Genomic DNA, 18,593 nt, shown 5'->3' on the forward strand with positions numbered 1-18,593 from the left:
TCCACTCCCTTTTCCAAAGGCAGTATTTGTCCCTCCCCTGCTCCTCACTGCCCTCCATCCCTCCTGCCAGGATGGGAGCAGCACGGAGCAAGAACAGAAAGGAAAGGCAGTAGCTGACACCGGCGGATTTTTGAAGGAAAAAAAAATCAAGAGACCAAGAATCAGGTGTTTTTTCCTTTTAAACTCCTGTAGAACATCCCTGGAAGCCCAGGCCACCCTCGGCATTTGAACCTAAATCACAACTCATCACCAGCCAAAACAGAAAAGCAAATAACCAAATAAAAAAAAAGCCTATAATATAAAAGATCAACATTGCCAGGTAACTCTGACTCTGGTGCAATGAGCAGGTGAAGCAATTCCCAGCTCTCTGCCCCTGTCCAGCCTGGACGGATCACACTCTGCATCTATTGTCCAGAGGGAAATGGCAAAGCTGCCATCTCCATTTCCCCAAACTCCAGAATCAGGCAGTCCAAGTAAAACCCAAATCAAAGGAAGAGCTTTGAGCCAGGGCACAGAACCTGGGGGCTTAGGAGGGCTCTGGTGGCCCCGTGCACGAGGATGGGGCCGTGGATACAGAACTCCCATTTGCAGCCCCAAGTCCCCGTGAAGAGGAGCAGCTGAGCATGTCCTGGAGTGAACAGCAAAGGGGGGATGCACCTGTCCCGAGGGGTGCCCAAAGTTCCAATGGCACAGCTCCATGGCAGGCAGCACCCTTGGCAGGTGCCAGGCTGCTCCCACAGGGATTGGGGCAGGAGCCCACCATGAGCAGCAGTGGATGTCCCTGTCCCTGTGGGTGTCCCTGTGGGTGTCCCTGTGGGTGCCATTGTCTCAGCTCATGCCCCAGGCTTTTTCCTCCCTGAACAATGGCTGGGTGAAGCCACCTACAGCCACAACTGGGGAGGGAGAAGAGGAGAGGGGACACGCCCAGGCACGGTGCCCACCCTTCCCGTGGGGGACAAGGGCTCTCTGCACGGTCCTTGCCCCGCACCAGGGCCTGCTGGAGGTCAGGGGGTCCCTGTGTCGGGTGCCAGCAGGTCCTGGCAGGGGGAGCCTGGCACGGTCCTGCTGCTCTCTGTGGCCGGGGCAGAGGGAGCAGCCAAGGTTCCCCGCTCCTGCCGCCGCTCACACCGGGTGCACGAACTGGTAGACGAGGCGCTGGGAGATGTCGGGCTTGCGGATGATCCCTTTCTTGTAGTACTGCCGGATGGAGCGGCTCAGCTTGTCGTAGTTCATGGCCGGGCGGTTCTTGCGGATGCCCCACAGCCGCGCCACCTGCGCCGAGTCCTCGATCTTGAAGATGCCTGGCAGGGGAGCGGGGCACGGGGGGTTACAGCATCTCCTGCCCCGCCTCAGCCCCCCAGCGCCCTCCCCGGGGCCTCTGGAGCGCATTGCCCACCTTTGTCCTTGTTGAGCCAGCGGATGAAGCGGCCGTAGTTGTGCGGCTTCAGCAGCAGCTCCTTGAGGAACTGCCACAGGTGGATGGGTTGGCCGGCACAGGACGAGTCCACCTCGCTGTCGGCCCAGCCGGTGTCACCTCCTGCCACGGGAAGGGACGGGTGAGAGGAGGGAAGGGATCGTGCGTCACCCCAGGGAGCTGCTCGAGTCCTCATCAGGGAGCCCCGCTCCCAGCCAGACTCAGCCCGGCTCTGGGTATGGAAAATTTGCTTTCCTCTCCCCATCTTGGAGCAGGGAGAGCAGCTCAGTGCTGTCCCTGTGCAGGCCGCAGGGGTGCAGGGCTGTGGGACAGGGCCAGGGAGGGGATGGAGCCGTTTCCCCTTCGCTGGGTTTTGCAGAGAGCCCTGGGGCTGCTCTGGGGCAGAGGGAATGAACCGCCCGGACCCCATAGCTCCGGGTAATTGCAATTAAGCAGGGAGGGACCCCCAGGCACCCCGGACCTGCCCAAAGCAGAACTCACCGCAGTATCTGACATCTCCGGGGGCAGCCTTCTCCTTCATCCAGGCGGCTGGAAGGGAGGAGCGGGCCATCAGGGGGGCACCTCCCGCGGCACAGCCTCGCCCACCCTCCCCGGCTCCCTCCCGGCACCCACCGGACTTCCAGATGTCGAGGTGGGCGTGCAGGATGTCGCCGCAGGCGGGGGAGCGCTGGCAGAACTGCTCCTCGGACATGGCACACAGGTCCTTTCCCGACAGCTCCTGGAAGGACTTCCCGATCTGCGGCAGCCGGTACTGGTGCTCCGTCCACAGGATCCACTTCTGCACATTGCCGGGGCTCCAGTCCATGGGGTCTGGGGGCCGAGGGGGGCGAGTGTGGCCAGGGAGCCGAGCCCTCCTCCCCTGTGGGGCAGCCACACTCCCCTAGGCCCCCACAGGCAGCTGCAGCCCCCCAGGAACCATCCTCTCCTTCCTCTCCATCCTCTCCATCCTCTCCATCCTCTCCATCCTCTCCATCCTCTCCATCCTCTCCATCCTCTCCATCCTCTCCATCCTCTCCATCCTCTCCATCCTCTCCTCCCCTGTGGGGCAGCCACACTCCCCTAGGCCCCCACAGGCAGCTGCAGCCCCCCAAACTCAGCGAGGCTTCGGCTCCCACAGCCGCACACCCATCCCTGCCCCGGGGACACGCACCTGCGGCGATGTTGAGCAGCTTGCAGGCTGTCTCGATGTCCTTGAGCACCTCGCCCACCACCATGCTCTGCACCTGCTCCAGCGAGTGCTCCTCCAGGTGCAGGCTGTCCTGCAGGTCCCCCTCGGTGCCCAGCCCCAGCCCCTGGCTGTCGATGATGGGACACTGCTCCGGCTCCTTCCTCGCCTCGTCCCGCCCGCCCTGCCCGCTGCTCGGGGCCGGCTCCCCGGTGCCCTTGGCGGCCCAGGCCGCGTCCTCCGGGTACAGCATGTCGAAGTAGTGCAGGCAGAAGGCTGGCAGGGGCTGCTCGGGGGTCCCGGGGGGGCTGGGGCTCTCGGGGCACCCCCAGCGCCGGGGTTCGGGGTCCCGGGGGGGCGGCAGCAGCGCGGGGTCCGGCCAGGAGAGGCGGCCGGGGGGCAGAGCGGGCAGCCCGGGGCTGGCACTGCCCATCCCTCCGCTCAGCGCCGGCTCCGAACCTGCCCGGGGATGAGAGAGGGGCAGAGCTGAGCCCGGCACCGCTGCTGCCTTAAGCCCCGCAGCCAGGCACAAAGGGACGGACTAAGCCTGTTAGAGGGGAAAAGCCCGGCAAAGAGCCCCACTGTGCCCGGCAGCCTGCGGGGCATCAGCCACGGCTGGGGGGGCTGGCCCGGGGCTGGGACAGCAGCAGCAGGCAGCAGGGAGAGGGAGCTCAGGAGATGAGCAGGGTCTGACCCCTGCTTTGGCTCTGGGTGTTTAGGGTCTGGGTGTTTAGGGTCTGGGTATTTGGGGTCTGGATGTTTAGGGTCTGGGTGTTTAGGGTCTGTATGTTTAGGGTCTGGATGTTTAGGGTCTGGGTATTTAGGGTCTGGATGTTTAGGGTCTGGATGTTTAGAGTCTGGGTGTTTTGGGTCCGGGTATTTGGGGTCTGGGTGTTTAGGGTTTCCGCGGGGGCTGCACCCCAGGCTGGCAGCAGCTCAGTCCCAGGTGGAGCCGAGGGGTGGAAGGCACTGTGGGACTCCCTCAGGACAGCCCTGGGGTGACAATGGATGCTTGAGCTGCAGGGAGAGGTTTCTGAGGGTGGAAATCATCCTCTGCTGCTTCCACCTGAGGCACAGCAGCCCCCAGACCCAAATCCCTGGGAGGGACCCAGCCCAGCACCCGGCCCTTGGTCGCTGTTATCAACCCCCAGATGAGAACTTTCCTTGTAAGACAGGACAATTGCAATAACCTTCACTTTCTAGCAAGAAAAACTACCCCAAATCAGCCTGGGAGTCCTGGAGGCCATGGAGGAGAGGATGAACCTGCTGAATTTCCATGGCAACACCAAGGAATGGCTCCATCCATGGAGAAACCTCCCCAAAAACCATCCTGAGGCTTTGGGAAGGGGAGGCCCCTGCCAGGGAGGAGCTGCTGATGGGCATGGCCAGGGCACTGCCCAGCTCCTCCACCTTCAGCACCGCATTTTACAAGGAGAAGAAGAAGAACCATCCCAAATTGGTGGTTTAAGAGCAGAAAAAGGAGCTTTATCAATGGAGCTGGCACTGGGAAAGGAGTGTGTAAAGTTTGAAACCCCTCAGGACACCAGGCAGCCCTGAAGGGGAGCAGGGAGCAGTGGCCAAGGAAAGGGGGTGCCCTGTGCTCCAAACCCCAGCTGGGGGGGAAAAGGTTTAAAAGAAATGAGAGGAAAAGATCCCAGAGGGTTCCTCCAGCAAGCACGGGGTGGTCAGTGGAGGAGGGACAATGGGGACGCAGCCCTGTGTCCCATGCTCAGGGGGGAGATAATGCAGCTCCTGAGGGTTCAGTGCTCCCAGGAATATGGGTTTGAAGTTCTGCATTGCCTGCACTTGGGGCAAGCTCATCACTTCATCCTTGGAATAGCCCAAAGAGCTCAGAAAAACCCGTAGAAGAGCCAGGGACACCTAAACAGCCTCAGCCCATGGGGACCTGGGAGGCATTGTGGGTTTAGGAGCTGGAGCCCACAACCCTGAGTGGTTTTGGTGGCCCTGCAGCAAGGAGGAAGAGGGAGAAGAGGGAACCCAAACCCTCTTCTGGTCTGGGGCTGCCCCCACCATGCCCAAACAGTTTCCCTGAGAGATGGTGTCTGCTTCCAAACCTCTCCTTGATTTGCTGGGGATTAAAAGAAGAGCTTTAGGAGATCAGCCCTAAATCCAGCCTCACGCTGCTCCCAGCACAAAAGGAAACTGGTAACAGCTTGTGCAGCTCCTGCTGCTGCTCAGCGCCGGCCGTGGGGGTGTCCGGGAGGGGACAGGTGCCTCATTCCCAACGCCTCTGGGATGTTCTGAGGGCACGGTCCATCCTCACCCGTGGGGGAGCAGGGCTGTGGAACCACCCTCAGGAGCACCACAGGATGGACAACCCCAGCCCCATCTTCACCCTCATCCTGTTCTCCCCCTTCCAGCAGGGAGCAGAGGAACCCAATTCCCGGGGAAGTGTCCCCAAAAGGCTGAGCTGTGCCCCACCAAGGGCGCTGTCCTCCCAGGGCGGGGGCCGCTGTTTGACTTTCTCCGGCTGTGGCTCGCAGGCGGCCGGGCTGGGTGGGACCTGTTTGCACTGAGAAGCCGCTTCAGGTGCCCTTTTCCCACCTCTTCCCCTTCCCCTTTTTGCATTTCCCTGGAAAAGGAGAGCTGGAGGGGCAGCCCCAGGTGCAGGGGCACACATGGCACCAAAACCCTGCCCGAGCTGAGCCAGGCTGAGCCGGTAATTGCATCAGCCCTGGCAGCTCCCTGGCTGCTGCTCCAGGGAATTCTGCCTGGGATGGGGAGCTGGGGCTGGGATGGGGCTCCTGCACTCCCAGGGCACGGAGCCAGCCCGAGCCCGGGGCCGTGGGTGGTTCTGGCTCACGGCTCAGCCCCACACAGACCCCACAGCCGAGGGGGACAACGATGGGGACAGGGACCCCCGTGCCACCCCCAGCTCTGCTGGCAAGTGCAGAGTGGCTCAGGGTGGAAGGCTGGGATGGGCCTTTGAGAGCGAGAGGGAAAAAAAGACCAAAAAATAAATTCACCCACCCCCCCCCCCCACCCCCGGAACAATGGGTCCGTTAATTAAACTCCAATCAGCGGTGGAACAGGTTGTGCCGGAGCGCTGTGGGACCGGCACGGTGGCCCCGCCGCGGGAGGGGCGCTGCCCGCAGAGCCCGGGATGGGTCCCAAACCCCCGGGCACTTCCGAAAGCCTTTCCCAGGCACGGGGAGAGGGAGCTGGGCCAGCTCCAGGGTCACCTCCAGCCGCAGGTGGGGACAGGGATGGGCTGTGCTGTCCCAGGAGGAGCTGGGGATGTGCGGGACCCTGAGCTGTCCCAGGGCAGCCTGGATGAAGCAGGAAAAGAGCAAAGCCAGGGCTGCAGCAGGCACCCAGGTGGGTGCTCAGAGGCTGCTGACAACTTGAGATCCTGCCAGCGTGTCCCATGCCAGCCCCAGAGTGACAGCTGTGCCACGTCCTGCTGCCAAACCCTGTGCCACGCACCCTCCTTATCTCTGGGTGGAGGAAGGAGGATTGGCCAGAACCTCCCCACAGCCAGGGCAGGGACTGGGGACAGCCCTGGGGGGCCGGGGAGGTGACAGAGCAGGGGCTGGGGAGGTGACAGCCCAGGGGCTGTGTGGTGACAGGGCTGGGGCCAGGACAAGCCCCAGGCTCACTCTGATGTACCCCTGGGGGGATGCAGCCCATCCTGGGGGCCTGGACTCTCAGCTCCAGCACCACCGAGGTGCCCTGGCTCCTCCTGCCATTACCTGCATGGCTGCTGGCACGGGGACCAGGTGTCCCCAGAGGTCCCCACGCCCCGGGTCAGGCTGCCCTCTCCATCAGCACAGGAGGCAAACAGCAGTGACAGGGACAGGCAGCACCCGCCAGTGACCCTGGCAAAGCCTGGTGCTCGCCGTGCCCCCGGTGAGCAGCAGAGCTTGGTGTTCCCCATTTGGGGCCAGGGAGCCCCTGTTTACAGCAGCACCTTCCCCCCCGTGCTCCCGGCCCCGGAGAGCTCTGCTATTGTGGGCATTTGGCACCCTCACGGTGTTTGTGTTTCACTAACCGAGCAGAACCACGAAAACCAAACCCGCGGCCAAAGTGACTTCAGGGCTGACTCAAAAACCACCCCAGCAGGAAAGCAGCTGGGACAAGGGGCTCAGCTTCACAGAGACACCCCGGAGCTGGCAGCTCCTCAACAGCCCCCCAGGATGCTCCATAAAGGGTCCCAGCTGCTGGTTTGTCCCACGGTGCCCCAAAGCTCATTGTCCCCTGCCTGGCACAGGGGCTGGTGGCACCCTGGGTGTCCCAGCTGTCACCAGGTGGGCTCAGGAGCAGCCAGCCCCAGGAGTCCTGGCTCCATCCCACCCTCCCTGCTTGAGCAGGAGGAGGTTGCAAAGACACAAAAATGGCAAATCCCCTTTCATTTTGGGTGACACCATGCAAAGAAACGCCAAGAACCTCACACCAAGGGACAGACAGCCTGTCCCTGCTCAGCCCGGAGGGCCCCTGGAGGAGCTGTGGGGTGGGACTGTGACATGGGACAGCCCCGTGCCCACCCCAGGCTGGTGCCAGGAGCAGGACCCGGGGCTGGGTGGGCGCTGGGGGAGCCGGGGGTCGCGGCAGCGCGGGCGCCTTACCTGGAGGGTGTGCGAGCTCAGAATCCTCATGGGTGCCAGCACAGGCTGGGCACGGCCGTCCCTGCGGCAGCGGGCACGGTGTGTGCGGGGGACATGGCCTGGGTGAGGGTCCCAGCCCCGGTGACAGCACCGAGCCCCGCTCAGCTGAGCCGCATCGGCCCCGGTGGGCACCGGTGGGCACCGGCGGGAAGGGCACAGCGGGCAGAACCGGGCACCCCGAGAGGCTCCACGGGCAGCTCAGGGACGGAGCCGGAGGCGGCAGCGAGTGTCAGGGCTCGGGCAGAGCCTCCTTTGCCCATTATATCCCATTCCTTCCTTATTTACCTGAACAAACAAGAGCGCTTACCTCAGCCGAGGTGTTTGAACAGCCCGGGCCGGGTTAACCCTTGGCAGGTGCGTCCAGGGCGGGCTCGGATCAGAACGGGCCTTGGGAGGGGAACGGGGCAAACTCAGGCACCGTTAACCCCTTCCAAACCTCACATGCATGAGACAGGGACAGGGACAGGGACAGACAGACACCTGGCTCCTCCTGGAGTCAGAGCTGCAGCGCAGAGACCTGCCAGGTGTGTGAGGTCCATGGAATGACATCAGTCCAGAGCTGGGCCATGCTGGGGCCAGGAGCATCCCTGAGGGACACCCTGGGAGCATCCCTGACCCAAGCCCCAGAACCACCCCCTGCCCAGTGCTGCAGCCAGGCATAGAGCCTATAAATGAGGGTGCACAGAGATTCTGGGGGTGAAGGGAGCCCCTGGCAGCACCCAAACCCTCCCAGCTCGGGGACACAGCTCTGTGCCCTGCCCAGGGGTCTGTGGCTGCAGGATGGGGCACGGGGGCACAGCCAGAACGTGCCACACTCCAGGCCCAGGTTGTCTCCACCGGCACGAGCAGGAAAAAGCCGTTCTGAGCGAGACAGACACCGAGCTGGTATTTATTGTCTTTTTTTTTTAGCACATGAAGCAGGCAGGGCAGTTCAGGCAGTTCTCCTGCGCACGTAGCTCTGCCAAAACCCAACTCCCCCGTGCCCTAAAAACCCACGTCAGACCAAACCCCGCTGCAAACAGCCACGGGCTGGCCCCACGTCACCGCGTCCCTGGGCACGTGGCTGTCCCCAGCCCACACAGGGTGACAGAGCTGGCACCCCTGGCTGCCCTGGCCCGGGGCAGGCACGGCTGATAAGCCATCCATCGGAAATGTTTGCCCTGGGGAAATGAAAGCCCTGGAGGAAGGAGACCCTGGAGCGAGTGCTGGGAAAGGGCTTCGCTGCTATCTCCAGCGCCAGGAGTTTCTGCCTCCCTTTGAAATGCCTCAATGTTATCTTATCTTGGGGAAAGCTCCCCCTGGACCAGGGCTCCCGTGTCCCAGGGGAGTTCTTTTCCCCTGTTTTGGTAAACACAACTGGGCCTGGGACACGTGGAAGTGGCTGTGGGGGTCCCCGGGACAAGCCGCTGTGTTGAGAAGCCGCCAGCCCTGCCTGGGCTTTGCCAGGGGTTGGGCAATGTTTGGTTGGGATGTGGCACAGCCGGGAGGGGGGTCCAGAACCCCCAGTGCCTTCCCAGCACTCGTGGCAGCCACAGCAGAAATCTCAGCCCACTCGGAGCATCCACTGCTTTGGACAAGGCCCCACAGGCGCCCAAAGCTGCTCCCGTGTGACACCTCAGGGTCCCCGAGGGCACCCAGAGCAGGAACACCCCAGCTCAGCCCTGGGGCTGCAGCCCTCCAGCCACAGATCCCTTCCCCTTCCCCACGGGACAGGAACACGAGTGTCCGGGCTGTGGGAAGTGCAGAAGCAGAGTGGAGTCACGTGTAAACCTGGCACCAGCCTGGCACCAGCCACGCTGGGAAAGCACCGTGGCCATCCCGCCCTTCCTGTGCTGCTCCTGCCCCACAGCCCGGCTGTGTCTGGGGAGCAGGGCTGGCTTTGCACAGGCTGCATCTGCTCTGACACCACTGCCAGGTCACCCGTGTTTGTTTGGCTCCTTTACAACTTTTCACCAGAACAAACACCAGGCCAGAGCTCCAGAGAGCACAACTGGGGACACTGGACAGTGTCAGGTGTCACCAAGCAGTGGGGAGTTCCCAGGCCCTGAGCATCCCAGACCTGGGTCATGCTGGGCTGTCTGGGACCTGCTGCCAGACTCACACCTCAGTCTGAAAGAGCTTTACCCACTTCCCTTATTGGTAGCAGTGGGATCTCGATAACAGAAAGAGATTAAAGAGAAAAACATTTGCTTTTCTGGGCTCAGACTGAGCTGGGCAGTGCAGCACAGCGCTGCAAAAATGGGTGAAAGGCCCCAAAATGAGAGCTCTGCTTCCCTCCCAGAGGGCTTGGGAGCTGGAGCCACCCAGTGTCACCAATATCCATGGGCTGGAGCCTCCCAGTGTCCCCAGTTTCCATGGGCTGGAGCCTCCCAGTGTCACCAATATCCATGGGCTGGAGCCTCCCAGTGTCCCCAGTTTCCATGGGCTGGAGCCTCCCAGTGTCCCCAGTTTCCATGGGCTGGAGCCTCCCAGTGTCCCCAGTTTCCAGGGGCTCCAGCTGTGCTGGGCTCGGGCTGTCCCCAGCACCTTTTGCAATCGCAGCTCGGCACAGCTCTGCTTGCACATGCGAACCAGGAAAAGGAGAGATTGCAACACCTGAGGAACAACAAAAGAGGGAAATGAGGTCTGGCTTTTCTGCCCAGTTTTCGGTGCTTTTTCCTTGTCCTCGCTGTCAACCCATCAGCTCCAATTCCGGTGTCTTTTGCCACCGCTGGAACTGCAACGCTCGGGAACGCGGCCGACCGGAGGGGAGAGATGGAGAAACTCATGAATCAGCCCCGAGGAATCCCTGCCCACCTGCCTGGAGCTAATCTCTGGCTGCATCACAAGAATAATAGATAAGCAGCCATGTCACATATAATAAAACTATTGAAGGCCTTGATGTCACTGTACAAACCACAGGGAGCATGGAGCCCGACCTGTCCCCACACGCAGCTGTTTCCTGGTCCCCTGCATGGAGGGGCTTCCTCTGCTCCAGCTCCTGCACAACTTTTGGGACAGTGGTGGCCCCTGAGTAGAGCTGGAGGCCCTCTGAGAGGCCACATGTCTGTGCCACAGGGTGGCAATGGGACAGGATGGATCCCCACTCCCAGGCTGCTGGGTGGGCGCTCTGAGGCTTTCCAAGGAAACTGGAAATGGCTGAAATGGTTGAAGAACCTTTAATACATTTTCCCCGCGCCTTGGAGGGATCCTGGGAGGGGAGAAGGTCTCTCCAGCAGAGCCCAGAATTACCCAGAGGGTCAGGGAGCACAGGTGTGCACGGAGGGAAAGGAGCTCTTGCTGGCGCAATGTCCCTGTGCAGATTCCCCTGGCAGCGCCTCCAGAACTGCTGGGATCGCTCCAGACCACCGCAATCCCCTCTGACTGCTCCTTACCCCAGGCAGACCTGCCCACTTCCCGGGCAGCCCCAGGGCGAGCGGGGCCGCTCCTCTTTATTCCCTTTATTCCTCTTTATTCCCCTTATGACCGCCCGGGCTCCCCCATCTCGCAGCTGCTGCCATAATCGCAGTTTACGGGCCCGCGTGTGTGCTCGGGGCAAACAGCGGCGTTATTGCCGTGCCACCCGCCCGGAGCCGCCCTGGCAGCGCAGCCGGGGCTCCCGGTGCCCCCTCGGAGCCCGCTCCCACCCTCCATCCCCGCCGTTTGAGGCGGCTCCCGGCTGTCCCCGTGCCGCTGCCAGGGCACCGCGGTGTCACCCGCGTTCCAGGGCAGCCCCGAGCCTGCCAAGGGGGAAATGGAGAAGCGGCTCCATCCAGCAGCGCTGGGTTTTGGTGTCTGATCCGCACCGATGGCACCGGGGATCCAGGAGCCATCGCTTTGCTCAGCACAGGGACCTTGGCGGCCACCTGGCACCTTCCAAAGGCTGCCTGGCACCTGCGGTGGCAGGAGGTGGCACGGTGTGTCCTGGGGTGCCGCAGCCCCGCTTCTGCAGCCTGGCCGTGCCTGGGAGGGCAGCGGGGAAGGACGAGCTGGGGGAGGCGGATGAGAACACCCTGGACCACCAGGTCCCCACCGTTCCCACCGCGGGTCCCCCCAGGCTCGGTGCCACCCCGGGTGACGCGGGGAACTCGTGGGACGCCCAGGCGGGCAGGGAGCAGCGGATCCAGCGCCGTGTTTGCTGTTCCCTTCCCAAAGCCCTCCTCTTTTCTTCCTCCGGTGGCATTAAACTCCTGCTTTTGTCTCTTGGGATTAAAAGCCTGGAAATGGTTGCGGGTCGCCCGGCGGTGCCAGGAAGAGAGGGCTCAGGGCGGAGTGGGCACACCCCGCTCCCGCAGGGTGAGGAGAGGCCACGGCTCCCCCCGCACCGCCACCGACATCTGGGGGGCAGAGGAGGGGAAGGATCCTGGTCCGGGCTGTGCTGCATCAGCTCAGCAACCCTAAATCCCATCCGGCACCAGAGAAGCCCCAGAACAACCCCCACAGGCACGGTGCTGTGGTGTGGTCGCTGTCCCCCGCTCATGGCACCGGGGCCGGGGGCTCGGCACCCCCTGCCCGAGCTCGGCAGCGGTTCCCAGGCACACACGGGCAGCCAGGTGAGACGGGCCGGGCCCGGTGCCAGCAGACGCGATGTTGTCTTTTCACACAGCCCCGCTGCGGGCCCGAGTGGCAGCGGAACCCTCGGCGGCTTTGGTTCCCACACTGGGTGCCATTGAGAAATGCAAATTCATTCTTCTGCCGCCCGTTCTCCCCACATGCAAAACGATCCCGGGGCGCACCGGCCCCGCGGAGCGACAGCGTGGGAGCCGCTGGGCAGGGAGAGAGCCCGGCTGGGACGGGCTGGCACGGGCAGCGCTGGGGCAGGGCGGCACACGCTGCCCCCGGAGCGAGGAACGTCCTGGGGGTCATTTACCCTTGGGTTCTGCATTGTGCATCTCAGCAGAACTGCAGAATGTTCTGCCCCAGAGGACAAACCCCTAAAAGTGACCCCAAACCTCACAGATCGATGAGCTGGGGGGGCTGGAGGGGCTGCGTGGGGAGGGGGGATCAGCAGGGACCCTCTCCCATCACTCCTGAGCCGCGTTTGCAGGGCCGAGGGAGCAGGGGAAGGGGCTCCCCTGTGCACAGAGGGCAGGGACCCCACATCCCCTATGGGGCCGCGGGTCTGGGCTGCAGGACGGGGCTGGGGACGCGGAGCTGCCCGCAGAGCCAGCGGTGACTCAGCGAGCCCCGAGGGGAACTCACCGAGCCCCGAGGGGAACTCACCAAATCCCGAGGGGAACTCACCAAATCCCGAGGGGAACTCACCAAACCCCGAGGGGAACTCACCGAGCCCCGGGGGAAACCTGTCCCTGTCGCGTCGCTCCCTTGAGCATCACCCAGCTCTCTCACACCTCATCCTGGGGGCTCAGCGAGGTGCCAGGGCCCAGGGCGTAGGGAAAACGGGGTGTGGGAGATGGGCAGCACCCCAAATGAGGTCCCGTGTCCTGTCTTCCCCCACCGTGCAGTCACTGGGTTGGCCACAGAGCTTGGAGGAATTTTCCCTGGTGGACACAGATCCTGGGGGCAGCTCCTGGGTATCCCCAGCCTTGTCACCTTCCTGACACCAACAGCACAGCTCCAGAGCCAGCTCTGGGGAGGAGGGAGCTGTGATGGGCACCAGGAGCTGGGCAGGGGGCCCCAGCACCTGTGAGAGCCTTGCTGGACACAGCAGCATTCCTTGTGGCATCCCTGGTTTCACAGGGCAGGATATGAAAGCAGAAAGTGATTAATGCTCTGTGAGGGAGCAGAGACAGAGCTCTGGCCCCGGCGTGGGACGTGACCCGAAATGGCTCCGTGTTCCCCTCAAGGGGCTCTCCTGGCCCCGCGCCCGCCTCTCCCAATCCCAACTCCCCATCCCAGCGCTGGCTCAGGCACCAGCAGAGCAAGGACATCACTTCTCTCCTCAGCAGTGGATTTGAGCGCAGCAAAATGTTTGTTCTGTCAACACGTGCCTAATCCCCAACCTAAAGCTGATGAAAACGCCACGGGGGGGAAGGATGGGAATGAGCTGCCCTTTGAGACAAAGCCCTGGTGGTGGTGACAGCCCCGGTCACTGGGATCCTCCAGGGGCTCCCCCGTCCGGGGTACCCTGTGCCAGGCAGGGCAGGGGAAATGCTCTGCGTGGGCAGGGATGGTGCCAGCTGCAGCTCTGCCACAAACCCCAGCAGGATCCTCGGAGGAAATGCAGAAAATATCCTTGAGAAGAAAAGATCCTTATTCTGCAGGGATTGCCCAGCCTCAGCGACCAGTGCTGGCTCCTCTGCCCCTCAGAATGCCACCAGCAGGTGCAGGCAGCACACAGCAGTGTCCCCCAGCACCAGGCCTGTCCCTGTCCCTGCTGTGACACCACCAGCAGGCTCATCAACGTCACCAATGGGCTCACCTGAGATTAGCGTTTCCAGATGACCCATAAAACCCTTTTCCTTGCGGGATGAAACAACACTTTGTCCTGTGGGGCTCGTTTCCAGCCTGGCTGGGGCTGGGCTGAGCGAGCAGAGCTGCCCCCGTGCCCACCCTGGGGTGGTCCCAGCAGGGACCCAGCACTCAATGGCATCGGCCCTGCACCCTTCACCCACAAGAAAAAAAAAAAAAAAAGAAAAGAAAAAAAGAAAAAGGAAAAACCAGGGTACATTTAGCAGTTTCCATTTGTTTGCTCTTTAAATAATTGTTTCCTTATCACTATTGATTTAGATCCCTTTAAAATTCTGACAAACCTGCTTCTCAGGCACCCTCAGCTGCTTCCTCCCAGCCTGCTCCCCACGGGCAAGGAGAGCAGCCAGGCTCATCCCAGGGAGAGCTCCCCGTTTGGGGAGGCCCCTGCAGGGCAGGGAGCCCCCTCTCACCCCTCCTTGCCCAGATGGACAAACCAGAGCCGCGATTTGGGGATTTGTCCTCTCCCCATCCCACTGTGGGGCACACATGGGGGCTCTGGGGCTGCTGCCAGGCTCGGGGGGCTCGGAGGGGGCACCCCCAAGGGCACAGTGGCCACGGTTGCCCAGCTCCGTGCAGAATCCAGCTCTGGCCATGCACAGCCCCGCTTTGGGCAGCACTGTGGCTGCTGGGTGGGTTTGTGTCCCTCAGGCACAGCCTGGGTGTCCCTGAGGCCTCGCTGGGGACAGACAGGGACCCTCTGTGCTGCAGTGTCACCGCTCAGGTGCCTCTCACTGCCACCTGCCAGGGCGTTCATGGCCCTGCTGGGCTCACAGGGGTTCGAGGGGCTCATCCCAGGGTCCCTCCAATGCCACCCGGGCTCTGGGGCTGCCGTGCCACGGGCTGGCATCACAGCCCAGCCTGCAGCTGTCAATTGATTGAGGAAACACGGCCACAGCAAACAGCGAGGAGGGAAAATGCTGCAGATTAGATAAGGAATGGGAGTTCTTGCTGTGCTCCCCTGGATGCCAATGCTGCACAGACCCTGCCCAGCCCAGCTGCTCCACAGCAGAGGTGCAGAGACCCAGGAGAGGCTGAAAGCTCCGTCCTGTGGGATGGCTGTCCTAGAAAACAGCCTGGAAAAAGGGCTTTACCCCAGCCCCACGGTTTGGGGGTCTCTTTTTCCCTCCCACAGAGCTGTGCACCACCCTGGGGCCACAGCAGAGCAGCCAGACCCCCTTTTGTCCCCAGCCCTTCAAAGTGGGACAGCAGCTGGCTCTCCAGGCGTGCAGACCCTGCCTCACTCCCAGCCCAGAGGGGTGAGCCCTTCTGTCCCTGCCCAGCAGCTCCTGCCTGGCTCTGCAGCACTGGCCCAGCCCTTCAGTGCTGCCGGCAGGCCAGGTGACAGTGGCAGTGCCACTGTGCCACCCCACTGCCCAGCTGTGCCACCCCACTGCAGCTGCTCTGCAGGTGAGGGGACATCGAAGCCTGGAGAAGCCTCATCCAGCAGCTCCAAAGGGTTTTGTGGACGAGGAACAACCTCAGCTCCCTCTGCTGGCACCTGCCCCGGGCTGTTTGAGCAGCTCGGCTGGGAGCCCCCGGGTCCAGCACAGCCCCCAGCCCACCCCTGGTGCCAACACCGTCCCCTGGCAGCACATGGAGCTGTGGCCCCGCGGTGTCCCCACTCCTGGGCATGGCTGTCCCACCTCGCTGCACTCTGCACCGCTCAAGTGGTGGAAACCAAACTTTCTCGCCCTGCTTGAAGTTTCTGTGGAAGTGTCGCCCCTGCAGGGAGGAGAGAACCAAAACACGGAGTACAACGAGCAAGGAGGCAGCTCTGGAGCCAGCCCAGCCCACAGCCCTGCATGGGGCAAACAGGGCTGCTCCGTGCCCACGCGTGCCATCTGCCTCCCTGCTGGGCTCTGCTGCCAGCTTTTACCACTGGGCTGTTTTATCAATGGGCTAGGAAATGTTTGAGATTAGATTTCCTTAATTAATTCCTGTGTAAGTAGGAATTTTCCAACGAACACACAGGCAGAGGGAGCAGGTTGTGGAGAGCTTCCAGAAAGATCCCAGGCTCCCCCTGATCCTGCTCCTTCCCCACGGACCCCGGTAGGATCCAGGACTGGCCTGGCCTCCCGTCCCCCTTGGCACATTAACATTCCCCTGTGCCTCCCAAGGGATCTGCAGAGATGCAGGAGCAGAGTGTTGCACGCCACGGGCTGCTGCTGCAGGATGGAGCAGGTAGAGGAGGAAAAATAAACAAGAATCACAAAAATCCTCTCTGCCACTGTTCCAGGTGGGGCTCCTGGATGGGAAGGTGCCCATAGGAACCCTCGAGGTCATGCCTGCATCTGCATATTTCACTGAATTTTAGTAAAATATAAATGGGTGAAGAGCCCTCCATTTAATGTTTTTGCTTCGTGAAAATTCCATATTGATCCAGAATAAAGTGGATTTATTTGGATACTCCTGAAAACTCCATGCCTTCCTTCTCCCCTTCTGTAGGAGCATGCACATGAGGATGTGGTGGTGCTGGGGAGGTTTTGGAGCAGATCCTGCTCTTCCCCCCAGCCTGAGGGGCATGAGCACCCAACCAGGCACAGGGCACGGGCCCGAGCAGTGCTGGGTGCTGAGCACATCCTCATCCCTGCAATCCACCACAAAAATCTGGGAACACCCTCCCTCCGACTGCCATTGCTTTGGGAACCAAAAAAAACTGCATAACACCAGAATCAATTTTGCAATTTTTAATGGATGATGATCTGGTTCCCCTAAAAAAAATGAACAAGCAGCAAAAGCAGCACCCAAGCAGCTCCCAGGTGCTGTGGCTGCCGTTTGCCTTGGCCTCCTGCCCGCCAGCTCTGCTCCTTTTTTCTGACCTCCACCACCACCACAGCAATCCCGCGGGTATTTGCCTGCTCAGGAGACTCCATTAAAGGTGTGATGGGATTGTCCTGTGCTGGCAACCTCTGACAGGTTGCAACCCTAAAGATAAACAGATTCTTTCGAGCAAATAAGGAGTAAATGCAAAGCTGGGCAGTGAGCAGGGCGGGCGATGCTGCCCTGCCCAAACACAGCGGCCTCGGGACACCCAGAGCACCCCGAGGTTCTGCTCCAGGCACAGAACAAACACCCCCAGGCACAGGGAGCAGGATGTCTGTTCCCAGTCAGGCTTTCAGTCAAGCTTAACCAGCACATGAAAGCTGCAGGCATTTATTCAAATGATAAAAGCAAAGCCAGCACACACAGAGCGAGGTTTCTCGTGGGGATTAGTAACAAGCTCCCAGGTGAGCAAAGGAACGGGCTCAGCCGAGCTGCTCCGTGGTGCAGTTCATCCACGTCGTGCTTGGGCTGGGTGTCCTGAGCAGCAAGGCCTCACCTGGGAGCTCAGATCCACCTTGGACAAGTGTGCAGGTGCCCAGCAAAGCGAGACCTTCCTGTGCCCCCATCCCGACAGTGTCAGTGATTTCCTTAGGGATTGTGGGAAAATAAAACCCAAACCAACCTTCCTCCCTTCAAACTCTGGCTCCTGCCTTCCCGAGCCGCTCAGGAGATGGCAGGTCTGATCCCTCAGGACTGGGCTGTTTAAGTGTGGAGTATCACCCTGTCCTGCACCAGGCTCTGAGGGAAGGGCTGGGATGTGGATCAGCCACCCCAGGAGCCACACCTGGGACACAGCTGTGTCATTGCTATGTGCTGGTGCCCCTCAGATGGAGATCCCTCAGAGCATCCCGCTCCTCCTCAGGAGCTGTCCTGGAGATGTCACCTGACCTTGACACAAGGAAATCTGGAATCCCCTCCCTCCCCTGCCTCACAACCACCCCCAGACCCTCTCCCCACCCTCACTCCCACCCAGGTGGTTTGATAACCTCAGTATGCACTGAATTGGGTCTGGTTTCACAGCAATTTGGACTAAATTAGGGCTGGAGCTGGGTTTAAGGGAGTTGTGCCTGAGTGTCTGGAAACACTCTGGGAATGGAGCAAACCAGGTACATTTAGCTACAAGGTGACAGACTCAGAAGTTTTGCAGCTTCAATAAAACTCTCGACAGCTACAGAGCTTTTTTTTTTTTTTTTTTTTTTCTGTGTTAATTTAATCATACAAATATTCATTTATACATTAAGGAAAAAGCTTCCTTTATTTTCACCCCCAATGTGCTATCATAGGACTTCTCCCAGACTCAGAGAGGCAACACACCATCCCGTGCTACACATGCACTGCCCCGGCGAGCACAGACAGGCTGGGAACCACCCACGCACTCACACACGGAAAAAATGAAACACAACAGAAACCCAGACGTGGGACAGCGTGCATTTCCACCCACACCACTGCTCTCTGACCGCACGGCTCTGCCCCAGCTCCCAGACCTTGGCTGGGTTCCAATCCAGCACTCCTGAGGTGTGGGCAGGAGATTCCCACTCTCTCACCCCCTCCCACGGCACTGCCACTTCAGGGCCAGTCCCAGGGACATCCTGCTCCACTTTGCCAAGGCTGGGAGGTGACACTGCTTGAGCTGTGTTGGTGACAGGCTCCAAGTGGCTCTTGCTTACCACAGAGACCCACTCAGAGGCCATAGGAGATGTTCTACATTACCCGTTCCCTTATGGGAGCTGATACAAACTGCAGTGTCATGAGGTCACCTGGGCAGAACTTGGCCAAATTCAGCTCAATCTCCCCATTAAAAGTTGGACGCCTGAAGCACGAGCAATCTGAGGGCCAGCTGCAACACGAAACTCCAAGAAACCAGGAGATAAAACCACCTTTGGCCTCAGTGAAACAGTTTTTACTCGAGGAAAAACACAGAGATAGAGCAACCCGTTTTAAACATCCTTGCAGCGCCACAGCAGGGGCCACAAGCCTGGCCCCAAAGATCCCTCAGCTGCCTGGGCAGAGCAGGATGTGAGCAGCAGGAGCTGCAGATGTCAGAGCCCTGCCTTTCCTCACAGCCTGCAACGTGCAGCCCTTGTCACCAGGACACCACGGACCGCAAACGCGTGTGCCTTCCGAGCGGGAAAGC

The 18,593-nt window shown here is 61.1% G+C and overlaps 1 protein-coding gene across 1 annotated transcript; it reads right to left on the reverse strand.

Moving 5' to 3' along the window:
* Window positions 1-161: 161 nt before the first annotated feature.
* On the reverse strand, window positions 162-3,033 carry SPDEF (SAM pointed domain containing ETS transcription factor). The gene is made up of 5 exons (XM_063177896.1): window positions 2,586-3,033; window positions 2,048-2,245; window positions 1,916-1,963; window positions 1,397-1,537; window positions 162-1,301 (listed from the first exon to the last, which is right to left on the reverse strand). Exons 1-5 carry the CDS (start codon window positions 3,031-3,033, stop codon window positions 1,123-1,125), a joined length of 1,014 nt encoding a protein of 337 aa, XP_063033966.1. The 3' UTR covers window positions 162-1,122.
* Between the last annotated feature and the right edge of the window lie 15,560 nt (window positions 3,034-18,593).

The sequence above is a fragment of the Melospiza melodia genome, chromosome 28, assembly GCF_035770615.1.
Source record: "Melospiza melodia melodia isolate bMelMel2 chromosome 28, bMelMel2.pri, whole genome shotgun sequence".
Classification (NCBI taxonomy): Eukaryota; Metazoa; Chordata; class Aves; order Passeriformes; family Passerellidae; genus Melospiza; species Melospiza melodia.

What these genes read in the sequence shown, in the direction of transcription:
- SPDEF (XM_063177896.1), bottom strand. Translation starts at nt 3,033, where the DNA reads ATGGGCAGTGCCAGCCCCGGGCTGCCCGCTCTGCCCCCCGGCCGCCTC. An exon ending in GCTGCTCAACATCGCCGCAG is followed by an intron (nt 2,246 to 2,585) that starts GTGCGTGTCCCC and finishes CTCGGCCCCCAG; the next exon opens with ACCCCATGGACTGGAGCCCC. An exon ending in CTGGCTCAACAAGGACAAAG is followed by an intron (nt 1,302 to 1,396) that starts GTGGGCAATGCG and finishes CTCCCCTGCCAG; the next exon opens with GCATCTTCAAGATCGAGGAC.